Below are 22,558 nucleotides of genomic sequence, written 5' to 3' on the forward strand. Positions count from 1 at the left end.
ATTGCAGGACTTGCCCGATGTCTCATAGTAAGCATTCAAAGCACGTCGATGATAATAACAACCATCAACACCTACTGGATGCATGCCAGGCGCTAGTCTATGTACTAAGTACAAACACAAGGGCTGGAGAGCTGGCTCAGCAGTTAGTCTGCTGTTTCTCCAGAGGACCCAAGTTCAGTTCCCAGGTCGATTGGCTCACAACTGCCAGGAACTCCATCTCCAGGGGATCTGACACCCTCTTCTGGCATCCACAGGCACCTGCAGTCACATGCACACACCCACACACAGATACAGACAAGTAATATAACTATAAAAAGAACAGGATCATCCTGCAATATACATGCCCACTTTATGACTGCATGTAAATCCAGGGAACTAGTCAACATAGCACATTTTATGGCAAAATGAGATACAGTGATACGTCTGATGACTGGAGTGTGCTTGGGAAGGCAAGGTATCTTAGATGTGGTATCACGGATGCCACCTACCCACAATGTCGTATTTCAGCTGGGACCCGAATGAGACAAGAAAGGAAAATGTGGAAAGTTAAGGGGAGAACGCTCTTAAAGGAAGAGAAGAGCAGATCCAAAGATCTGGAGAAGATTGAGTTCCATTGGTTTCAGGGTGGTGACCAGGCCAGCAGAGCTGCAGTGAACTGAGGAGGACAGTAATGACATCAATGAGGCTGGCGTCACAGGCTGGGTCTAGTTCTTATAGGATCATAAAATCACAAGGATGAGTTTAGATTTTATTATAAGAGTGATGGGAAACCCTCAGAGGAGTTTAGAGAATGACAATATTGAATTCGCCTTTTGTTTCATTTTGTTCTTCAAGGCAGGGTTTCTCTGTGTAGCCCAGGCTATCCTGGAACTCGCTCTGTAGACCAGGCTGGCCTTGAACTCAAAGACCCTCTGTCTCCCGAGTGCTGGGACTAAAGGTAATGTATCACCACCACCCAGCCTAATTCTTAAGGTGCTTCCTCTGACTTCTCAGTGGAAAAGGGAGTGTTGGAGCCAAATAAAAAGACATTGGTGGGGAGGCCAGTCTAGAGAGGGGTCTTGGACCAGTGATAGGTGGAACATGGAGAAAAAAAAAACAGATGTGATATATTTTTTAACAACAACAACAACAAAAAAAAAAACAAATGAAGGTACGTGAGTGCGTGGAGAAGACACACAAGAATGATCCTGGGTCTTTGGCCTGAGCGACTGCAGATTTTTGAGTTAGAATGGATGAGTTTGGTGGAAATGATCAGAAAATTCTTATCCATGGCTAGCGGCCATGCTAGGTCCAAAGGGAGACTAAGAGGAGAAGCTAATGAGTTGGGGGCTAGGAGGGAGGTTAAATGGAGGATGGAACTGACAGACAGAAGCGAAAGGGCCATGGGTCTTTTTATGAATGAGCAGTGTGTCCCTAGCCTGAGCATGAGAGGCTGTAATTAATTTCCTTTCAAGTTAACTTTTTTTTTTTTTTGGATTTTCAAGACAGGGTTTCTCCGTAGCTTTTTGGTTCCTGTCCTGGAACTAGCTCTTGTAGACCAGGCTGGCCTCGAACTCAGAGATCTGCCTGCCTCTGCCTCCCGAGTGCTGGGATTAAAGGCGTGCGCCACCACCGCCCGGCTTACGTTAACATTGTTTTAACAGACATTTGAGAAGGCAGACCATACAGCTAGAAACTGATTTTTAAAACAGAAAGCAAGATCTGCTCACTAAAGCATGTTGAAGGTGGAGAAGGAGCAAAGAGAGTGGGACACAGACTGGGGACAGCTGGGCCAGATCATTAGGAGCCGAGAGCATCAGAACAAAGGGTTTGTCTTCCTTTGCAGATATGGATGAGGGATGGGAACTGCAGACTGTCCTGTGGTCAGCACCAAGATCAGCACTGGGGGTTTGGAAAGGGCCTGGCTGGATAACAGCTCATAACTCTTTGTTTAGTGAAAAGTATAGCACCGGCACTATAGATACTGGAGATACAATTACTAGCAAAGCAGACACAATTCTTGTCCACATGAGAGTTTTTTGAGACAGGGCCTCCCTATGTAGCTTTGGCTGGCCTGGAACTCTCTATGTGGATATGCTTACTTCTGCCTGCTGAGTGCTGAGACTAAAGGTATGTGCCACCTTGCCTGGCCACGTGGAAATTCAATCAAATAAGCAAGTGTAGGACCTAAACCCAAGAGATAAGTACATGATGATGATCGCTTAGGACCTGGGATTTGACCTACAAAGAGAGACAGACCTTCTTGCTGAGACCTAGTTATTCATCGGCACTAATCCTATTCCATATTTTATTACGAACTCACTGTGAATTTAGGAAAACAAGCCTTTCTGGATTTCAGTTTCCCCATTTATGAAGAAGTGCTAAATCATGTTAATTTTTCTTCTACTCAGGCAAGTTGACCTTTCTCCACGGTCCAAAAACCGGTTTAGCATCCAAGCACTAAATGGTACCTGTATTCCAGGAGGGGGTTAGTTCCCAACGGCTTGGTCGTAAAAATAAAGTGATCTCAGAAAGTGACGTAACTAACACGCGACCGATTTGCCAGGTTATAATATGGCCACCGCGAAAACAACCGACTTAGTCTCCCCATTAGAAAAGCCTGGTCTAACGAGCCCCGAAGGCTGCTCCAGGTCACCAAATCAACAACAAACGCACTACTACAGCCACCAACACTTCCGGATACAGCAACCAGACACCCCGCTCTTGCAGTCGGTCTGTTAGGTATCCGCCCGCTGCCCCAAGAGTCACTTCCGTTTGTCCGCCGTAATATCGACAGTCTGTCTATCCAATAAGATGCGTACCCGCCCCCCCAGACTGAATGAAGCAGGAAGCCCCGCCTTCCACAACTGTATGGCGTCATAGTCGCCATGGCCAGCTATCCGTACGGGCAGGTGAGTTGTAGCGGCCCCTGCATCAATGTCTGGGCTCTGTCTAGAGGCCCGGGGCCGCTCTTCATCCTCAGCTCTTTCTTCCCACTTTATTCGCGCCCTTTCCACGCAGAGGTTCGCCTTAGCAAGGTCTTGCGTGAGCGAGAAACAAAGAGGGCCAGTCTGTCGCGCTCTCTTACGTCACTGAGGACCACTCGAGAGGTTTTTTTTTTGTGTGTGTGTGTGTCGCGTCCCCTCTGACGTCGCACACGCCAGGCTTTGGGGGCTTTGGACTGGATAGATCTGGGCTGACCAGGACACACTCCTCAGGTCTCCTATGGGGCGGGGTCCTCTGTGTTGACGAGGCGTCCAGAGCTGTGGTTCTCTCCCTGTCAGTGAGGGCGTGGGATAAAAAACAGGTTTCCGACTCACCTAGCACGTACTGCGACAGTGGTAGGAGGTGCCAGAAGTGAGATGCTTACACCACTCAACGATAGTCCAGCGTCACTTCACGTGTAGGAAAAGTGAAACCCAGAGAAGACACGGAGTTTATCTGGTCACCAGGTAGTTAGGCGGCGGGGCCAAGGTCAGAACCTGGATTGTCTGCCAACGCGTCTTCCTCACTTGCTAGCCTGTCTCGAACCAGCCAGGAACATGGCAGTGTCATTTTTGTGACCAGAAATCTGTTAGGTGCCAGAGTGGAGAAGCAGTTAAATGCAGTTGAGTCAAAAGTAGAGTCATGTCCTGGCCGCATTAGTTAAGGCGTTTTTTTCTGAGCCAGTTTCCTCATAAAATAGGTCGAATAAGTTGTCGCACCCCTCACAGAGTTAGTAGGAAAAACGATGTGATTCTTGCAGCGCATATGCTATACAGTCAAGTGTAACATTATTTTGTAGGATTTTTCAAAGTAGCCCCCCCCCCCCACTTCACATGGTACAAAACAATCCCAGCGAAGGGTCCAGAGTTGCCCTGATCACAGAGTAATTTGAGAGATTAATCTCATGCAAGAAAAGTAGAAAACAAAATCAAATGAGATATTAGCAAGCCTTGATTGACCATAGTCAGAGGCCAAAAGATGTGCAGCCCTGTACATTAATACAGCATTTGTTAACATTTATGAGAGAGAGGGACAGAGAGAGAGAGAGAGGAGAGACTAGATTTGCACATGCACAGGAATTGGAGAGAGAGAGGGGAGACCAGACTTTGCACATGTCCAGGAATTGCTTTCGCTCCTATCGTGGGTCTTGGGGATCAAACTCCTTGGACCTGCCAGAAAACACCTTCAGCCACTGAGTCATCTTGCTGGCCCCTACACAGCAGTTGGGCCTCCGTTATGCTCATGTGAAGACCCTGTAGGCACGCAGGGCTTCCTGTTTTGATTTATAGCTGAGAAACGAACCCCCGAGGAGCCTGAAGGTCCCACAAAGCAAGAGAGCCTGAGGCCATGATTAGAGCCATGAACTATGTTTACTGCATACTTAGCAGAAGAGAGCAGAGAGCCATTGTGAGCTGAGGTTAGAACAGAGCAGTGTTTCCCTGACTCCATTCCACTCGCTGGGTTTTCTGAGACGTTAGTGGTGCTGTCAATAGAGGAGGGTTCTGTGGTTAAGCAAGTTTGGGAAATACTGTGTTAGATACAGCTTGATAATATTCATTAAGTCTGCCAGAAAGTCATAAAATATGTGATATTTCTTTGAAACATTACTTAACCATGGAGCACCCCTCCACATTAGTTTGTCTTATGTCTGGTCTTTTTTTGTGTGTGTGACATTCTGGTATTCTGGAGGAGTTCAGTTTGGGAAAGCATTGCCATAGTACATTTGGGTTTTTTGTTTTGTTTTGTTTGTTTTTTAGTGGCTGGTTTGTATCAGAATTACCCGAGAGCTCACTTAAAGAACAGACTTGGATCCCACCTAAAACTTGCTCTGACACAGATTCCCACTGTTTGAATGGAAGCCTAACCCCGGTCCCTGGTATCCATAGATCCAAAGAGTCTGGAATGTTCAGTTGGAAGCTCCATTCCATGCCCCCTCCCTTGGAGCTGCGGCTGTCCAAACTCCACCCCTACCCCCACCTCCATCCCCGTGAAAGCCGGCCCAACGATTACTCCTCCCCTGGAGCTGCCTCAGTGTGTGTGGGCACTGAGAATCTAGAAGCCAAAGGTCGACATAGTAGCTTCCCAGTTGCCCTCCAATATATTTTTTGAGACAGTCTTTCACTGAGCCAGGAACTCACTGAGCTGCAGGGATCCTCTTCGTCTCTGCCTCCCCAGGCATGCTTTGCCATACCTGGCTTTTTTACTTAGATACTGGGAATCCATGCAAGTAGGTCCTCATGCTTGCATGGTAAACACAGTGCTGATGGAGCCATCCTCCAAGCCCCAGTGGTCACCATCTTAGTAAGCTCTGGGGGTGGTTTGTATATACTCTAGAAGCAATGACAGAGTGAATCGGGCTAGAATCCCAACACTACTCACTTAGTAAGTCTTATATGCTCCCGGATAGACCATTTAAGGGCTCTGGGCCTTAATTTCCTTACCATAGAAAGCGGGGACTAGCACCTGTGGAAAGGGTGTAAGGAGGATGGGGTGCAGCAAAGCGCACGGGAGCCCTGCACGTCACTGGTGCATAGGACCTGGCAGTGTGTGGTTGCTTTGCCATGCTGCCTGGGCTCACGCTCGGGGCAGAGTCCTGAAAAGGACCACCAGGAGACAATGTCTGGAATAGAGGCAGCAATGGTACTTTCCATCCCCACCTCGCAGTTGGCCGCCTCCTCATCCCAGGTGTTCTGAGGAAGAAGAGCTGGTTGTTTGAAGTCAGGCAAAAGCTCAGGCAATGCTTCCTGCCTCCCACCCACTGCCTAGTTCCAGAGGCTCCCAGCCGTCCATGGCAGGCACGGTGTCTGCTGCCTCTGGCCCAGGGTACTCAGGCGTTGCCTGGGTTGTGGAGTAGTAAAAGTCAAGTGCCCTTTGGTTCAGTGGGGGAGCCTGCTTGATGGAGCTCAATGCTCAAGAGCTTGGTCTCCAAGCCCAGAGAAGTTGGTTTTCACTTCCCTGCTCTGCCGCTTGCTTACAGAAATTGCTTGTGAAGACCTGACGCTCATTTTCCCACTATTTAGAATGGGGTCATAGCAGTACCTACGGCAGACTCACTGTGAGGGCGCAATGAGAATATTAATATCAAGTGTGGTATGTAGTAGATACTCAAGTGGGAGCGGAATGCAGATATGTAGATGGTGTGAAGTGGGAATGGACAAAAGGCCTTGGGATAGTGCAGGGGGACCAGCCCAGTGGGGTTCAGCAGGAGGAATCACCGGTAGGTGTAAGATAGGGGAAGAAAAAAGTTTATATTCCAGCTAAAGAAATAACTTCACAAAGACCAGAAAGCAAGTAGGGTAGTACAGGTACATTCCATGGTGCATTGCTCTTAGCGGCTGCTTTGTAGCATAAGTATCTGAGAGCTTTATTAAAGAAGAAGAAAGTCCAATATTTGGGGGCAATTTTAAGATTAGTCTGGTTTTAATGATGATGAACCAGGAGGCAATAAAACAAGACCAAAAGTGTAAGAAGGGCCAGATCCCAAAGGGTCTTGTGTGTCATTTTGAGGGATCTGGTTTTCTCTTGAGTACTGAGGGAGGGGAGCTGGTGAGGGGCTTGTTAGAGGGGTCTGGTTTTCTCTTGTTACTTTTGTCCTGCAGGGCTCTAACTATGGGCCTTGAGAGGAGACATTGAAGCTGGAGAGGTGGAGGCGAGGTGGCCAGTTTCAAAGCTATTGAAATCCTCTCTCCGAAAGAGGACAGTGACCTGGTAAAGGCTGGTGTGACAGGCTGTTGGCAGGAAGAGTTGAGGGAACATGGTGTTTAATTGAGGTGACAGCGGGAGGAAGGAAAGTACCCGGGAGGGCACTAAGGCTTTGATTTAGATGACTGGGTGGCAGGAAGCACTAGGAGATGGGAACAAAGAGATGGATAAGGTGGGAGGGAAGGTCAGGAAGCTGTTGGGTATGTGGGTCTGCGGCTCAGGGGAGATGACGCTGGAAAGAAAGATTTTTGGAGTGTCAGCACGGAGGTGGTAATTAAAGTCTTGGGACAGTTCTCAGCTCACTGTTTGTTGGTTGCATGTTTCTGTCCTTTAAATATTTTACAAGGCTCTGCTGGTGATTGCCCAGACCATTCCTTCTGTCTTCCTGTGGCTGTTTAACCCCTTAGCTTGGGTTCTTGCCTCTTCCATCAGGCACTTGAAAGGTAGCTCTGAGCAGGCTTGCCTTTGCAAATGCAATCTCCTCCCTTCCTCATCAGAAGTCAGTCTGGACCCTCTTTGATACCTTGGAGCCTCGCTTGGGCTAGGAGGTAGAAAAATGAGCTCTTGGGACTAAGAGAGGATGCAGGAATTTCTGAATTGGGAGGAGCTGTGCTGTCTGTCACCTGCAGGAGTGCAGATAGAGACTTGGAGGTTGAACTGAACAAATCGGGGGCTAGATGCTGCAGTTAAAGAAGGATGTGATTTTCTGAGTCTGTCTGTTCCGGCTTTTCCCTCCCTCTGTGTCCACTGCAGAAGCTGTCGTACCTGACAGGTGCTCAGCTCCTGGCACAGGCCTGTGCTCGGCACTCATATGTGCAGGGCCTATTTTGAATCAGTTTCCCATTTTAGCTGCATGATCTAAAGTATATTAAACTCTGGGCATCTTCATTTTCTCATCTCTGAAATGGGGGTGAGCATTTAGCTCTCATGATCAGGGAACCAGTGACAACCAAGTGAACTTAAAGCACCTCACAGAGCCTCGTTAATTATGTCCCCCAACACCGAAAAATCCCAAATATAGCTTATTTCCATCAGCTAAGACCTAGAGGTAGGTTTCTGTGATGCTCTAGAAACCATGGCTGCTGAACTCTTGTCTTTTGCCCTCCGCCCCGATTTTCTGTTTATGAGGCTAAAATGCTGTTAGAAAATGTCTGGACCGGGTTGGCAGCAAAACGTGGAGGCAAAGATCTGGCTCTCATTTCCTCAAGTTCAGCCCTTAACTTGCAACTCAGTGACCCTGGGACCAGCCCAATGCCTTACACAAGCTTCCTCCCCGGCCTGCTCTGCCTTCAGTTGATGGCTGTCCCTCCTTCATCGTGTGCAGGCTAGAACCCTGAGTCATTCAGAACACTTGGCTTTCTTCACTCCCCCTCCATCTCTTGCCTAATCCAATTAGTTGCCAAGTCATGTCTAGTCTCTCTCTGAAATTGCTTCAGAATCCACCCCATTCTTCCCATCCCTGCGCCTGCTGCTGTCTGGTTCATGCCCTGCCTGCCCAGCACCTGCCCCCTCCCTCCGCCCCAGCTCTATAGCTCATCTCCAAATCTGCACTGGCTAATTCTCCAGACAAGGCTCAGAGCACATTCCTCCTCCGCTGGAAAGCCTTCTATGGTGCTCCCTGTTTGCTCCGCATAAAGCCCTCACTGCGGAGCGGTGTTTATGTATTCCCATATTTATGGAGGCTTACAGGTACCGGTCACTGTGCCGGGCTTGGGGATGGTGGGTGGGGGTGGCGATGGTGATGCTAAAGAAGTTCTGGGTCTGTCCCTAGAGAACTTACTGTTGAGTGAGGGTGACACTGGGCAGGTATGGATAACTCACCCACCAGCTGAAAACAGCAGGAGAGGTGCGTGGTCGAGGAGGGTGTGAAGGGTCCTCCTTTCTGGGTTCACAGCATGTTCTCGCCATTCCCTGGCCACGCCATGCTTACTCATAGGTCTGTCACAGTGTCCCCCTCTGACTTCTTTTGGTGGGGATACCTCCGCATCTTTCAAAGACCAGCATGGCACTTCTAGCTTTAGTCAAAGCAACTTTTTTTGAGAGATGGATATACATTTAAAATAATAATAGTACATATGTTTGTTTGATCTATGCTTGCCAAACCCATGTAGGGATGGGAATGGAACACTCCAAGCCTCCAGAGCCCCTGGCTGTAGTGCACAGAGGTGGACTACATATGGAATGTAGCTATAGTTGTGGTCGTCAGGAGACCCAGCCTCTGGACCTGAGCCTGCACACACAGCTTACGTGTGACCTCTCTGAACTCGTTTCCTCCTCTGTAGAGGGGCACTGTCATTAATAGTTACTGCGTATCAAGTTCTGGTCCCGTCAGGCTTTGTGTGATGAGCCTGATTCCATTCATGTAGCAGGCAGTGTGAGGAGCTCTTACCTAAGGAACCCGAGGCTTTGTGCGGGTGAGCCATTAATTCAGTTAGTGTGGTGGACATTTTTGAAAATAGCTCTTTCATTCAGAGAGACAGAACTTTTCCCAGACTTAGCAGTAGAAGTTCGTATGCCTGAGATCCACGAAGACTGTACCCGATCTGCTATCTACTGTGTAGTTTATCCTGCCTTTAAGAGAACAGCAGTGTAACCAACCTTACTTGACTTGGATTCTCCATCAACTTTTACAACCCGTGCTAAGCTAAATGCAGAGCTTTACTCTTAAGTTATATATTCTATATTCTCCTATGCCGCTGACCCAGAACAGTGTGTGTGTGTGTGTGTGTGTGTGTGTGTGTGTGTGTGTTAGTCTTTTACTGAAAGCCGCCAACACCTGTGTGAGGCTTTGAGCACTGTTCTGGGTCAGTGAAGTAACTTGTTTCTTTGTAAAACTCTGCTAAAGATTTCTGTAGAAAATTGTCCCTTAAGAGCCATTGGTGGCTCACACCTTTGATCCCAAGCACTTGGAAGGCAGGGACAGGTAGATTCCTGAGTTTGAGGCCAGCCTGGTCTGTAGAATGAGCTCCAGAACAGCCAAGGCTACACAGAGAAGCCCTATCTTGAACCCGCTCCCCCCAGAAAATGAAGTGTTCTTCATTTCTGTCCTATGCCGTTTTTCTGTGCTGTTCAGTAAATGCAGGGCGAAGACCTTTGGTAGAGTCCAGCAGAAAACACAGGAGAAGTGGAGAAGTCACATGGGCTGGCTCTTGTCAAATCACTCCAGCTGGAGTTGCTTCCTTGTACTTGCTAAGCAGTGGTGGTGCAGGCCTTTATTCCCAGCGTTTGGGAGGCAGAGGCCGGTGGTTCTCTGAGTTCAAGGCCAGCCTGGTCTACAGAGTGAGATCCAGGTCAGCCCCAAGGTTACACAGGGAGACGCTGTCTCGAGAAAACAAAATAAAATAAATAAATTGTCCCCATCCATAAAGTGGCCTTAAAGGGCTTCTTGGGCAGGAGAGCCAGTGACTGCATTTGCAGTCATTAGAGAAGTGGGACCTGGCGCTGCCAGAGAAGGGCTCATTCGCCGTGTACTAAGATCTCACAAAGGGTGTTACAGAGAATGAGGTTCAAACCATTTACTAGCGGAATAGTAATGTTACTGCAAATACATATGAAGTGATACCTTTTGAATACAAGCCCTTATAAAAGCAGTTCTCACCACTGCTAATGTGGCCTTCAGAGTGGATGGACAAATGCCTCCATTGCTGCTCACAACCAGAGGCAGCAGCCCCTTACAAATGTTAATTATGATCAATTAATCAGACAAGGAGACTTTGAAACCAAGGCTCAGCCGCTTGCTAGCCTCAGCAACTACAAGGGCTGGGACCAAAGTTGCTGATCCTAATTCTTCCTTAGGGTCCTTTTCTACCATCAGACAAAAATCTACAGAGCCCTTTATGGACTCTGTCGGCTGTCTACACAGCAAGCTGTGAAAGGCGGATAATAAAGAAGCTGCTACCACTTTACCTTTCATTAGCTCACAAAAATGCAAATCTGATTGCAAAAAACCCATCAACTGTAGTTGCTAATTAATCCTTTTCATACTATGCTGATCAATAAAGGCCCACCAAAGCATTGGCACAGAGGAGCTGAAGGCTCAGATTCTGCCAGCAGCCTTGTGGCTCTCTCTGTTTCAAATGTGGGAAAAGAAGCCATTTCCAAAAACAGTATAAATAAAACTTATTCGTAGACTTCAGTATGGTAAACCCCCTTTCTAAATATACCCCGAATGTAAAGATGGTTTTGCTGGCCTAGTCAGTGTCCATCTGGAGTTGATAGTGAAGGTAGTCCAGTTTGGGGAAAACAGGAATGAGTACTGAGGGTGGCTTGATACCAGCAAACCCCCTTTGGTCCCTGCCTGTGGTTCCAGTGTCCTGGCCCCGTGCTGCCTCTGCAGGAGCACAGTGTGGAACCACAGATTCTACACCACGTGCCTCTGCCGCACACCATCCAGATCCATTCCAAACCTAAGACATTAAGAGGTTTGATTACTAAAGGTAATTCTATATTAGATTTATCTGTAATTAAGGGTATAAAATTCGATGTAAGAGCAGAGGTGAAGAGGCCCCGACAGATGGTAGGAACCCCTTCCTATGACTGTTTTGACTTGATTTTAGGTAAATCAGACTGGACTATAGAAGTTTTGTTTGCCCTGATTATTTTTCCTCCAGATGTCACTGATTCTGATTATATTAGTCAAATTTACATTATAGTTTATTCCCAGCTGCTCTGAGAAATTCCAGCTCTAACTCAATTGACAAAATTGATTATTAATCCTTATCCCACACCATAGACCCTGATAATGGACTAAACAAGAATTTGATTCCGGCCAGGCGATGGTGGCGCACGCCTTTAATCCCAGCACTCAGGAGGCAGAGGCAGGCGGATCTCTGTAAGTTCGAGACCAGCCTGGTCTACAAGAGCGAGTTCCAGGACAGGCTCCAAAGCCACAGAGAAACCCTGTCTCGAAAAACCAAAAAAAAAAAAAAAAAAAGAATTTGATTCCACAAAATGCACTGGACTTGGTGTTTCTGTCAACCAGATTCCCATGAAGGGCATTAGAGATACAGCAGCTGGTGTTTCCATTATAGCCAAATAATCCTGGCCTTCTAATTGGCACATTGAGTCCCCAGTTTCAGACATTGAAGGAGTTGGTGACAGAAGTAATCCCCTGCTTTTGTAAGTACAGAAACCTTATGTGCAATCAAACTGCTGTTTTCCACCCTTGTTTTACCCTTATCTTTTTTCCTCCATTGGGGTAGAGACCCCCTGTCTCAGTGGGGCTGTGACAGCTCCTGAACATCCTTTTCCCTCAGGGCCACGAGAAACACCTGCCCAAACTTTCTTGGATCAGAGGTCCCCCCATGGGGACAAACTTAGTTATGTCTGTTAATCCGAGAACAGCTCCAGCCAGACTATGTAGAACCCCTTGTTCAGTGCTGCTATCTGTCTTCCCGGAACTCTGCTAACTGGAGGCCGTGCCATGCTCTCCATGCTGTGGAGCCTCCAGCCTGGAGTTCCCGCTCCCACCAACGTCCCTCAAAACTATTATGTTATAGTTATTGACTTAAAACGCTGCCTTTTTTACTATTCCATTACGCCCTGATGATCAAGAATTGCATTTTCAGTGCCTCCTGTCAATAAGTAGGCACCTATATCTCACTTCCCGCTGCCAGGGGTGGGTATACAGTACTACCGCTGAAAGGGCAATACACTCTTATTAGACAAAAATTTTCTGGTACCTATTACATATTTCACTATATGGATCCTATTAGCCTCTTCTACTAAAGTATGTCTAACTGTTTTAAGGACATACACACTTCAATACAAACCTTTTTTCATTTGGTGCTTGCCCCAGCAGAGTTCTGCTAGATGTTCCATGCATCTGTCTCTGTATTGTCCATTATCCTTCCATTACACCTTGCTGATTGCAGTGGTCTGCTCCCAAAAAGAGAAATGTTAAATTCTTTTCATTAGCTCTTGGGCAACATCAGTCTGCTTTCCTTGGGAATTCCCAAAGTGGCTTTCCCATCCTTCTGCCTCCCTCACAGGTCTTGAACTCACCTCCTTTGTTAACGTCTTTACATTACAACAATCCCAGCAAGTGGCTTGAGCTCTGGAACAGGACAGCTGTTTCATGGCAAAGATGCTTGGATTTACCCCTCTGTTTGTCTTGAACACTTCTCTTTTTTTGTAACTACCATTCATTCCCCTTTCAGCCATGTTATAATAAACCTAAAACTTTTTGTTTGTTTTAATTCCAAACCAACAGTGACTCTTATTCACCAGCACTGCCCAACTTACTGGACAGACTCAATGGACAAGACCCTGATTTTTGTTGTTGTTTTGTTTTTCTTTTTTTATTTATTTATTTATTTATTAAGGATTTCTGCCTCCTCCTATTTCCCTCCCCCTCCCCCGATCAAGTCCCCCTCCCTCATCAGCTCGAAGAGCAATCAGGGTTCCCTGACCTGTGGGAAGTCCAAGGACCACCCACCTCCATCCAGATCTAGTAAGGTGAGCGTCCAAACTGCCTAGGCTCCCCCAAAGCCAGTACGTGCAGTAGGATCAAAAACCCATTGCCATTGTTCTTGAGTTCTCAGTAGTCCTCATTGTCCGCTATGTTCAGCAAGTCCGGTTTTATCCCATGCTTTTTCAGACCCAGGCCAGCTGGCCTTGGTGAGTTCCCGATAGAACATTCCCATTGTCTCAGTGTGTGGGTGCACCCCTCGCGGTCCTGAGTTCCTTGCTCGTGCTCCCTCTCCTTCTGCTCCTGATTTGGACCTTGAGATTTCTGTCCGGTGCTCCAATGTGGGTCTCTGTCTCTGTCTCCTTTCATTGCCTGATGAAGGTTAATATTCAGGAGGATGCCTATATGTTTGTCTTTGGATTCACCTTCTTATTTAGCTTCTCTAGGATCACGAATTATAAACTCAATGTCCTCTATTTATGGCTAGAAACCAAATATGAGTGAGTACATCCCATGTTCCTCTTTTTGGGTCTGGCTTACCTCACTCAGGATAGTGTTTTCTATTTCCATCCATTTGTATGCAAAATTCAAGAAGTCCTTGTTTTTAATGCTGAGTAATACTCTAATATGTATATATTCCATACTTTCTTCATCCATTCTTCCATTGAAGGGCATCTAGGTTGTTTCCAGGTTCTGGCTATTACAAACAATGCTGCTATGAACATAGTTGAGCATATACTTTTGTTGTATGATAGGGCCTCTCTTGGGTATATTCCCAAGAGTGGTATTGCTGGGTCCAGGGGTAGGTTGATCCCGAATTTCCTGAGAAACCGCCACACTGCTTTCCAGAGTGGTTGCACAAATTTGCATTCCCACCAGCAATGGATGAGTGTACCCCTTTCTCCACAACCTCTCCAGCAAAGGCTATCATTGGTGTTTTTTATTTTAGCCATTCTGACAGGTGTAAGATGGTATCTTAAAGTTGTCTTGATTTGCATTTCCCTGATCGCTAAGGAAGTTGAGCATGACCTTAAGTGTCTTTTGGCCATTTGAAGTTCTTCTGTTGAGAATTCTCTGTTCAGCTCAGTGCCCCATTTTATAATTGGGTTGATTAGCCTTTTACGGTCTAGTTTCTTGAGTTCTTTATATATTTCGGAGATCAGACCTTTGTCTGTTGCAGGGTTGGTGAAGATCTTCTCCCAGTAAGTGGGTTGCCTTTTTGTCTTAGTGACAGTGTCCTTTGCTTTACAGAAGTTTCTCAGTCTCAGGAGGTCCCATTTATTCAATGAGGCTCTTAATGTCTGTGCTGCTGGGGTTATACGTAGGAAGTGGTCTCCTGTGCCCATGTGTTGTAGAGTACTTCCCACTTTCTCTTCTATCAGGTTCAGTGTGTTCGGACTGATGTTGAGGTCTCTAATCCATTTGGACTTGAGTTTTGTGCATGGTGATAGATATGGATCTATTTTCATTCTTCTACAGATTGACATCCAGTTTTGCCAGCACAATTTGTTGAAGATGCTCTCTTTTTTCCATTGTATACTTTTAGCTCCTTTATCGAAAATCAGGTGTTCATAGATTTGTGGGTTAAAGTCAGGGTCTTCTATTTGATTCCATTGGTCGACTTCTCTGTTTTTATGCCAATACCAAGCTGTTTTCAATACTGTAGCTCTGTAATAGAGTTTGAAGTCAGGGATGGTAATGCCTCCAGACAATCCTTTATTGTATAAGATTGTTTTGGCTATCCTGGGTTTTTTTGTTTTTCCATATAAAGTTGATTATTGTCTTCTCCAGATATGTGAAGAATTTTGATGGGATTTTGATGGGGATTGCATTGAATCTATAGATTGCTTTTGGTAGAATTGCCATTTTTACTATGTTGATCCTCCCAATCCAAGAGCAAGGGAGGTCCTTCCATTTTCTGGTGTCCTCTTCAATTTCTTTCTTCAATGCCTTAAAGTTCTTGTCAAATAGATCTTTCACTTCCTTGGTCAGAGTTACCCCAAGATATTTTATGCTATTTGTGGCTCAGTAGGTGCTCAGTAGCTGTAAAGTGCTATGGCCTCCTTCACCACCCTGATGTCCCTCTTCTTCCTGCAGAATTGCCCCGGAGCTGCAGGACAGGCACCTGGAGCACCTCCAGGTGGCTACTACCCTGGACCTCCCCATGGTGGGGGCCAGTATGGCAGTGGATTCCCCCCTGGTGGTGGTTACGGAGGTCCTGCCCCTGGAGGGCCCTATGGATACCCCTGTGCTGGGGGACTCCCCTCTGGAACTCCGAGTGGACCATATGGTGGTGTACACCCAGGGGGCCCCTACGGTCAGCCACCTCCAAGTTCCTATGGTGCCCAGCAGCCTGGACCTTATGGACAGGGTAAGTAGAATCTTCAGCTCTGGAACCCAGTGTGGAACCTTTTGACCTGGACTAAGCATCCGTGTCCCATCCGTGTCCTTCCTGAAGATGTGCGCCTACCCCAGTCTCTGGCACAAGCTCCTTGCCTCCTGCTTTGCTGTACTGGCAAAACGAGTGTGCTGACATCCCTGAAGTCCTCTCGGCTACAACAAACACTTCTGTTGTTTGCTCTCCTCGCTCGTGTGTCAGTCAGCTGCAGCTGAGAGCATCCCCTTTGGGGGCACGTTGTCCTCAGGGTGGAGAGAGTGAGAAGGTGACCAGGCTGGGTGGTTCCTGTCTGAAGTACTCATGTCTCATCTACTCGTGTTCTTTTGGCAGAAACACATCCCGTTGTCGAGCCTGACCCTGGCAGGACGTGGTGCTCCTCTCATGAGGAGCCCCTCGGGCTACCAGGCAGTGGAGAGGGTGTACAGTGCTTGTCTTGGGCAGGGAGAGCAGCAGACAATAGGAGACAGCAATGCAGTCCACGGGAGAAGAAACTGCATTCCTGTAGGAAGGTGACTGACCACATCCGTGGAAAGAAAAGATGGTGTCGCTAGTGAAAGCTTTCGAGATCAGACACTCAGTGACCTGCCCAGACGGCCTCTTATGCCTCAGTCCCCTCTGTAAAATAGGGACAGTGTCACTGCTTCACAGGCTGATTAGAAGGCCCTAAGTGTGCCAGGCGGTGGTGGCGCACACCTTTAATCCCAGCACTCGGGAGGCAGAGGCAGGTGGATCTCTGTGAGTTCGAGGCCAGCCTGGTCTACAAGAGCTAGTTCCAGGACAGGCTCCAAAGCCTGTCTCGAAACCCTGTCTCAAAAAAACTAAAAAAAAAAAAAAAAAAAAAAAAAAGGCCCTAAGTGTGAAGCTGCAGCTTAACCCTGGACACAGCATCTGGGCTTAGTGGACGGCACTCTGAGAGACTTGTTTTAGGGCAGAGGACTCTTGGCTTTAATGTGATGGTACCTGTGGCAAACAAGGGTGGAAGAGAAGGGGAAGGAAAGCCGCAGGCAGGAGGGGAGGTGTTGGACAAGACAAGGACCAGAGATTGACGAGCCTTAGCTGGGGCCTCTTAGCAGAAGGCTGGGGAAAGTGGGTGCAGTCCCTGCTTTTCCCCTGACTCCCTTCACAGAGTGGCTGTTCTCAGGAGGCTGAGCACCAGTTAGGCAGCCAGGAACTGCTTTGGCCCATGAGAAGGGCCTCCTGGGAATGCTGTGCTTAGGAAGCAAGCAGCATCTGAATGGAGGTACCCAGGCAGGTGGCCCTGGGGAGGTACCCAAACCTCTGGGGTTCTGAGCACAGCCAGCCAGTGACATTTATCTTCTCAGAGCCCAAGCATCTGGCTGTTGGCTTCCGGCTCAGCAGCTCTGCAGTGAATTTCCAAGTCCTCCAAAACCTTGTGTCTGAGCTCATCAAAAGTCTGCAGGGAAAGGAGCCCGACCCCCTACCCCCACCCCCCACTCTGAGGCCTCTGATCCCAGGGCCAGAGAGTGGCAGTAGTCTCCAGGACGAGAGGGAAGAAGGGGCGTGCCTCATCTGCTTTCTCATTTGCCTGCATTGCTTCCTCTCCGGGGTGACTAGCAACACCTGGGAGCAATACTGCATCCATCCTGATCCCTGCTGCACTTGCCTTAGAATCCTGGGAAGGTCCACCTCCAAGGTTCAAGTACTACTACTGTAGGTGGCAGATCTGACCATTAGGGGTGCTGCTCTGTTTGCAGAAAGATCCCAGAGGGCCAGTGGCTTCCGCATTTGCCGTCAGCCCTTGCCTTCCATCCAGCAAAGATGCTGAGTGCTGTAAATGCATCCTTTGCTGCCTCCTCCTCCACAGCTCTTCTTCCTTCAGAAAACAGCTGAAATACTCCTCCTCTGAAAACGTCTCCCACCACCCCCTTCCTGCCTCTGCTGAGGACTTGGGTTTGCTGCTGTCTCAGGTGGTCATCTAACCACCCTTGGAAGTGGTTCACTTTATAAAGCTGGAAGTTGGAATTCAAAAAAGTTACTTACTTCACCTGAAGGTCCACAACTAGTGAAAATCGGTCAGGTCTTGAGTCCTGGTCTATCTCGAGTCTCAGCACACTGGCACATGTCACAGAAATGTCCTCCCTCCCCAGTGACCCTGCTTGTTCTAGTTTGGTTTCTGTTGTGAAGAACACCATGACCAAAAGAGGAAGAAAGGGTTTGTTTGACTTCAGATTAGTCTAACACAGGGAAACCAAGGCAGGAGGTGTAAAGCAGAAACCGAGGCAGAGCGCCGCCTGCTGCCTTCACCTCTTGCTCGTTCCCCGGTTCAGGCTCAGCTAGTTTTCTCTTCAACACAGGCCCACCTGCCTAGGGATGGTGCTGCCCGCAGTGGGCTTCTAAATCAACTACCAGTAAGCCAGTGCCCGACAAACAAACATGCCCACCAGCCAATCTTAAAGGAAATCCCCACCTCAAAACCAGGGCCATAAAATGGGCCCAAGGCTCAAGAAACCTGCAGCCCATGGAGTTCCAGAGAGTTACCCTGGAGCCCTAGGTCTTAGAAGCAGGAAGTCTGATTTCTCTCCTTCCCTACAGTTTCAAAAACAGTTTATCTAGGAAAAAAAGTTTCTGTCCCTATTCTCCACTACAAAAGCTGATTCTCACACCCTGTGTGATGGGCGTGTTTTCCTGGACCCTCAGAGGCCGACCTGCAGGGTTTGGGCACCTGTCTCTCAGGCCAGTAAGAGGCCACAGTGTGCTGTCGTTATTTTGAGGTCACACTGAGTGTCCTTTCATTTTCCTCCACTGACCTGTTTCTTAGAGCTCTGATCTGAGCAGTCCTCAGTCGAGTTTGTGCCAAGTCGAAAATAAATACTAACCAGTGCACTGTTGTTTAAGGTGGCCAAGCCGGCCTGGGTCTCCACGCCAGACCTTCAGTCAGGCAAGCAGTTTCCCTTGGCGTCCCCTCTGGGTCTGTCCTCCACACTGCCCATGTCTGCTTCTGATCCCTTCTGTGGCCCGTTAACCCTGCTTCCCTCAGGCGACCTTTTCCTGCCCGTGTTGCTCCATCCCCCAGGCCATTTACAGAGCGTTCTCCCTGTATTGGAGGCGTGGGAAAATGACATCTTAGAGCAGTTACTGGGACACTATACACAAAGCTGTGCAGGACTCTGCTACAGGAATCAAGCCTTCCTGAGGTGCCATGCAGAGAGGGGCGTGGGCTTGGTGGCGGATGGACAGGCAGGCCTGCGAGGCTTTGTGGGTGGGTTTCTAGTTTGCTCTCTGTCCCTGTGGTAGAACACTGACCAAGGGGATTTAGGGCAGGAAGCGTTTATTTCCGCTTATAGGTGGTAGTCTCATCATGGACAAGAACTCAGAAACAGGAACCATGGAAGAACACTGTTTGCTAGGTCCTTTGCAGACTTATACTTAGTTTCATAAACAGCTGGGACCTCCTGCTCAGGGAATGGCGCCACCCACAGATTGGACCCTCCTACATCTGCTAACGGTCAAGACAATCCCCCACAGGCCAGTCTCATCTGGGCAGTCTAATCTTTCAGTTGGACTCCTTTCTCAGTTGAGTCCAGGCTGAGTCAAGGTAGCATTAAAGCTAATAATAGAACAGAAAGGAACGCCTATGACCAGGGAGGTACCCAGAATGGCTCCCTGGCATTTTTTTGACCTGGGTCTGACTACCATGGTTTACACCCCTTCCTCCAGGTGGTGTCCCCCCCAATGTGGATCCTGAGGCCTACTCGTGGTTCCAGTCAGTGGATGCCGATCACAGCGGCTATATCTCCCTGAAGGAACTGAAGCAGGCCCTCGTCAACTCTAACTGGTCCTCGTTCAATGATGAGACGTGCCTCATGATGATAAGTGAGTTCCCCCCTTCCAGGAGCATGCAGGTTTGAACTGGTCCAAGCCGCCTGACAGGTGACAGAAGTGGACAAGTAGTAGCCAGAGAGGAAGCAGGGTTCAAGATGCAATTTCCTTTACCAGGGATTGTTGTCAAGACTAGGCTGCTAAGTTTCAGGCTGGTCCAGTCTCCCATTCTGCAGCCAGACACTCCCTCCCCTGGTAAGAAACTGCAGGAAAGGGGTCATCATGGACCCACATCTTGGAGCTAAGCCACCAGCCCTGCAGAATCTGGATGGGACGGGACTGAGAACGGCCAGGGGAAAGGCTTGGTGCCATGTCTCAGACACAGGCATTTGCTTCAGCCTGGGAGAAGGGCTGCCTCAGTGGTGCCCTTGGCCCTCAGTCTTGAAACCTTCCTCTATCCTTTCCCTCCTCCCACTCAGACATGTTTGATAAGACCAAATCCGGCCGCATTGATGTTGTCGGCTTCTCAGCCCTGTGGAGATTCCTCCAGCAGTGGAAGAGCCTCTTCCAGCAGTATGACCGGGACCGCTCTGGATCCATCAGCTCTGTAGAGCTGCAGCAGGGTAAGGACCACCGTAGGCACAGTGGGCCTGGCACAGCTAGACTCCTCCTCATGCCTAAAACAGTGAAGGGTTTCCTCTCACTGCCCAGTGCTTTGAGCCAAAATCCAGGGCCAGGCAACTGGGCTCCCTGGTGACAGGACTGAGCGGGACAGCCCCTCTGGCATCAGAGAGGTGGGAATTTAGCAGTGTGGTTCGTTCTTATTGTCCAGCATGTGGCATGGAAAGAGACCTGCTTCAGGGCTCACAGTTCTGTTGCCACTTGGCCAGAGGTGATTTCTGAGGTCCAGAGCCTTCTCAGAGTTGTGGCTGGGTGCGAGGACCTGGGGCCACAGATCCACATCTGGTTCCTGTCTGACTCCGTAGGTCAAGCCTGCAGCCTGGGCTTAGGCCAGTAGGGAACTAAGACAGATGACTGATGTGGCTTTGAGAACCCAGGGAGAAGTTCCATCACCTCTCAGGGGAAAGGCTGCCTGGAGAATCTAGGTCCTTTTTCCAGGCCGTGCATTTCATTGAGATGAAGGTGTGTGTGTGGGGGGGGTGAGCATGCCGTGTCTGCCCCTGCTACAAGGGAGGGTGACCAGTACTGAACGCTGCCTTGCCAGCTCCTTTCACTGATGTTGGTGAGGTTGATAGCAACAATTTACTAAATGTTTGCCGTGCCCTAGGCACTGAAATGAGCATTGCAGTCGGTTCCTGAAATTCCTCTTCCCATAGGCTAGACCCTGCTGACTGATCCACGCTTGCAGGGACTGGTGCAGAACCCCTGCTGGTCTCCCTTTTATGAGTGACAAAACTGAAGCCTAGTCCCTTGCCCAGGGCTCACAGAGCGGAGCTCAGATTGCTCCTGGGAGGCCGGGGACACAGAAAAGGCAGGAGGCCTCTCAGTAGGAGAAAGGAAGTGGCACACAGGCTGTGGCCTTGTATGGGGATAAGACTTTTATTTAAAATAGGATACTGTGTGCAGGGCCCTGTGCCGAGTGCCTCTGTGATTGCCTTTAATCCTTAGTAGAAGCATAGGCTGAGTATCGCCCGGCTTGAGTGGCAATAAGAAGGGCTAGTGAGGCTAAGCAGGGGACCCAGAACTGCCTGCCTCCAGGACAGTGGCCCTTGTGCTGTGCTGTTGTCTCTGGTGTCTGTCTGTCCAGGGTGGCTAGTGGTTCACACTTCTTTTGTAGCTCAGGCGCATGAGACGGTCACAGGTAGGCTGCTGGCTTCTCTGGGATCTTATGAACCTTGACAGTGACGAGACTGGGGTGGGGTCTCTGAAGAGACCTCCTGTGCTCCTGACATCTGAATGGGTCTGCAGGACTTGTGAACAACTGTCCCCAGGTCCCCTGATCTGCTGTGCTGCAGTGCTGCTCAGTAGTGATAGACTCACCGCAGCCTCTGCTTCCTGTGCCCTTCCTCTCCAGCGCTGTCGCAGATGGGCTACAACCTGAGCCCTCAGTTCACCCAGCTCCTGGTGTCTCGCTACTGCGCACGCTCTGCCACTCCCGCCATGCAGCTCGACTGCTTCATCAAGGTGTGTACCCAGCTGCAGGTGCTGACTGAGGCCTTCCGGGAAAAGGACACCGCTGTACAGGGCAACATTCGGCTCAGCTTTGAAGACTTCGTCACCATGACAGCCTCTCGGATGCTATGATCCAGCCTACCCAACAAGAGTGGAGCACACCAAGGGATGCGGCCTGTCTTCTCTTCCTCCTCTCCTAGCAAAGCTTTTCCTAGCCTGACCTAGGAAAGGACCGAAGGCTGAATACCCTGGGCTGTGGAATGGCACCACCTTGGGGTAGGGGATGCTGGTGGTGGCAGTGGAGTTAGTGTCTGGTCAGCTGTCCCTGGCCTCTGGCTTCCCCCTCTGTTCCCTGATGCCAGTGCTAAGCATCACCGCTGGCCTCTGCTGGCATGACTGTCATCCCTCACCAAGACCGCCAGGTCAGATGAGCCCAGTTTCTGCTAAGTGGACTCAGACTGAGCATGAGGGAGATTTGCTAGGACCAGTGCCTGGGATTCCTCAACTCCCACAATCCTTGTGTGTTAGCATTAGTTCACCTGAGACTTTGCCTGCTATCGAGGCTTGGAGAAGCTGCCATTTCAGCCATATCTGATGAGGTTCCTGCCCTCCAAAACTTGGACCCCTCACTGACCTGCCATGTTCCACTCAGCTTCAGTTCCAGGGGATAGTTGTCGCATCTTACTGCCAATGTTTATAATTTGCTTTTTTTTTCCCATTTGGGGCCAAAAGTCCAGAAAACTGTGAGTTTCAATAAAAGACTCTACAGTCCCATGCTTCCCACCACGACTCCTCTTGCGCGTGTCTGTGCTCACCATTCATTCACTCATTCATTCATCCATCCATCCTCATTCATTCATTCATCCATCCATCCTAATATGGACGCATCCACTGCTTACCAAGCCAGGCAAAAGCAGCAGTGCCAGGGGCCTTGGCGGACCTGGTGATCATCTGATTTGCCAGGGTGAAGTTGGGGCCCTGCCAGGTTCCTCTGTGTCGGGGATCTGCCCAAAAGGCTGTTTCTTGGGTTTAGGGTTGCCATTCTGGGCTGGCAGCTGCCACCCCAAACTTCTCACAGCGTGCTCTTTTCATTATCTTAGGCCTGAGTTTTATCTCTCAGACAAACTCCATTTATGAAGCCATAACTCTCCTCCCACTTTTATTAAGCACAG

At 48.9% G+C, this 22,558-nt stretch overlaps 1 protein-coding gene across 1 annotated transcript; it reads left to right on the top strand.

Moving 5' to 3' along the window:
* Positions 1–2,524: 2,524 nt before the first annotated feature.
* Positions 2,525–22,172, top strand: Pef1 (penta-EF-hand domain containing 1). The gene is made up of 5 exons (XM_075945713.1): positions 2,525–2,891; positions 15,173–15,446; positions 19,152–19,307; positions 19,733–19,876; positions 21,289–22,172. The coding sequence occupies exons 1-5, from the start codon at positions 2,868–2,870 to the stop codon at positions 21,516–21,518; spliced, it is 828 nt and encodes a 275-aa protein (XP_075801828.1). The 5' UTR covers positions 2,525–2,867; the 3' UTR covers positions 21,519–22,172.
* The last annotated feature ends 386 nt before the right edge of the window (positions 22,173–22,558 follow it).

This window comes from Microtus pennsylvanicus, chromosome 13 (genome assembly GCF_037038515.1).
Source record: "Microtus pennsylvanicus isolate mMicPen1 chromosome 13, mMicPen1.hap1, whole genome shotgun sequence".
NCBI classification, from domain to species: Eukaryota; Metazoa; Chordata; class Mammalia; order Rodentia; family Cricetidae; genus Microtus; species Microtus pennsylvanicus.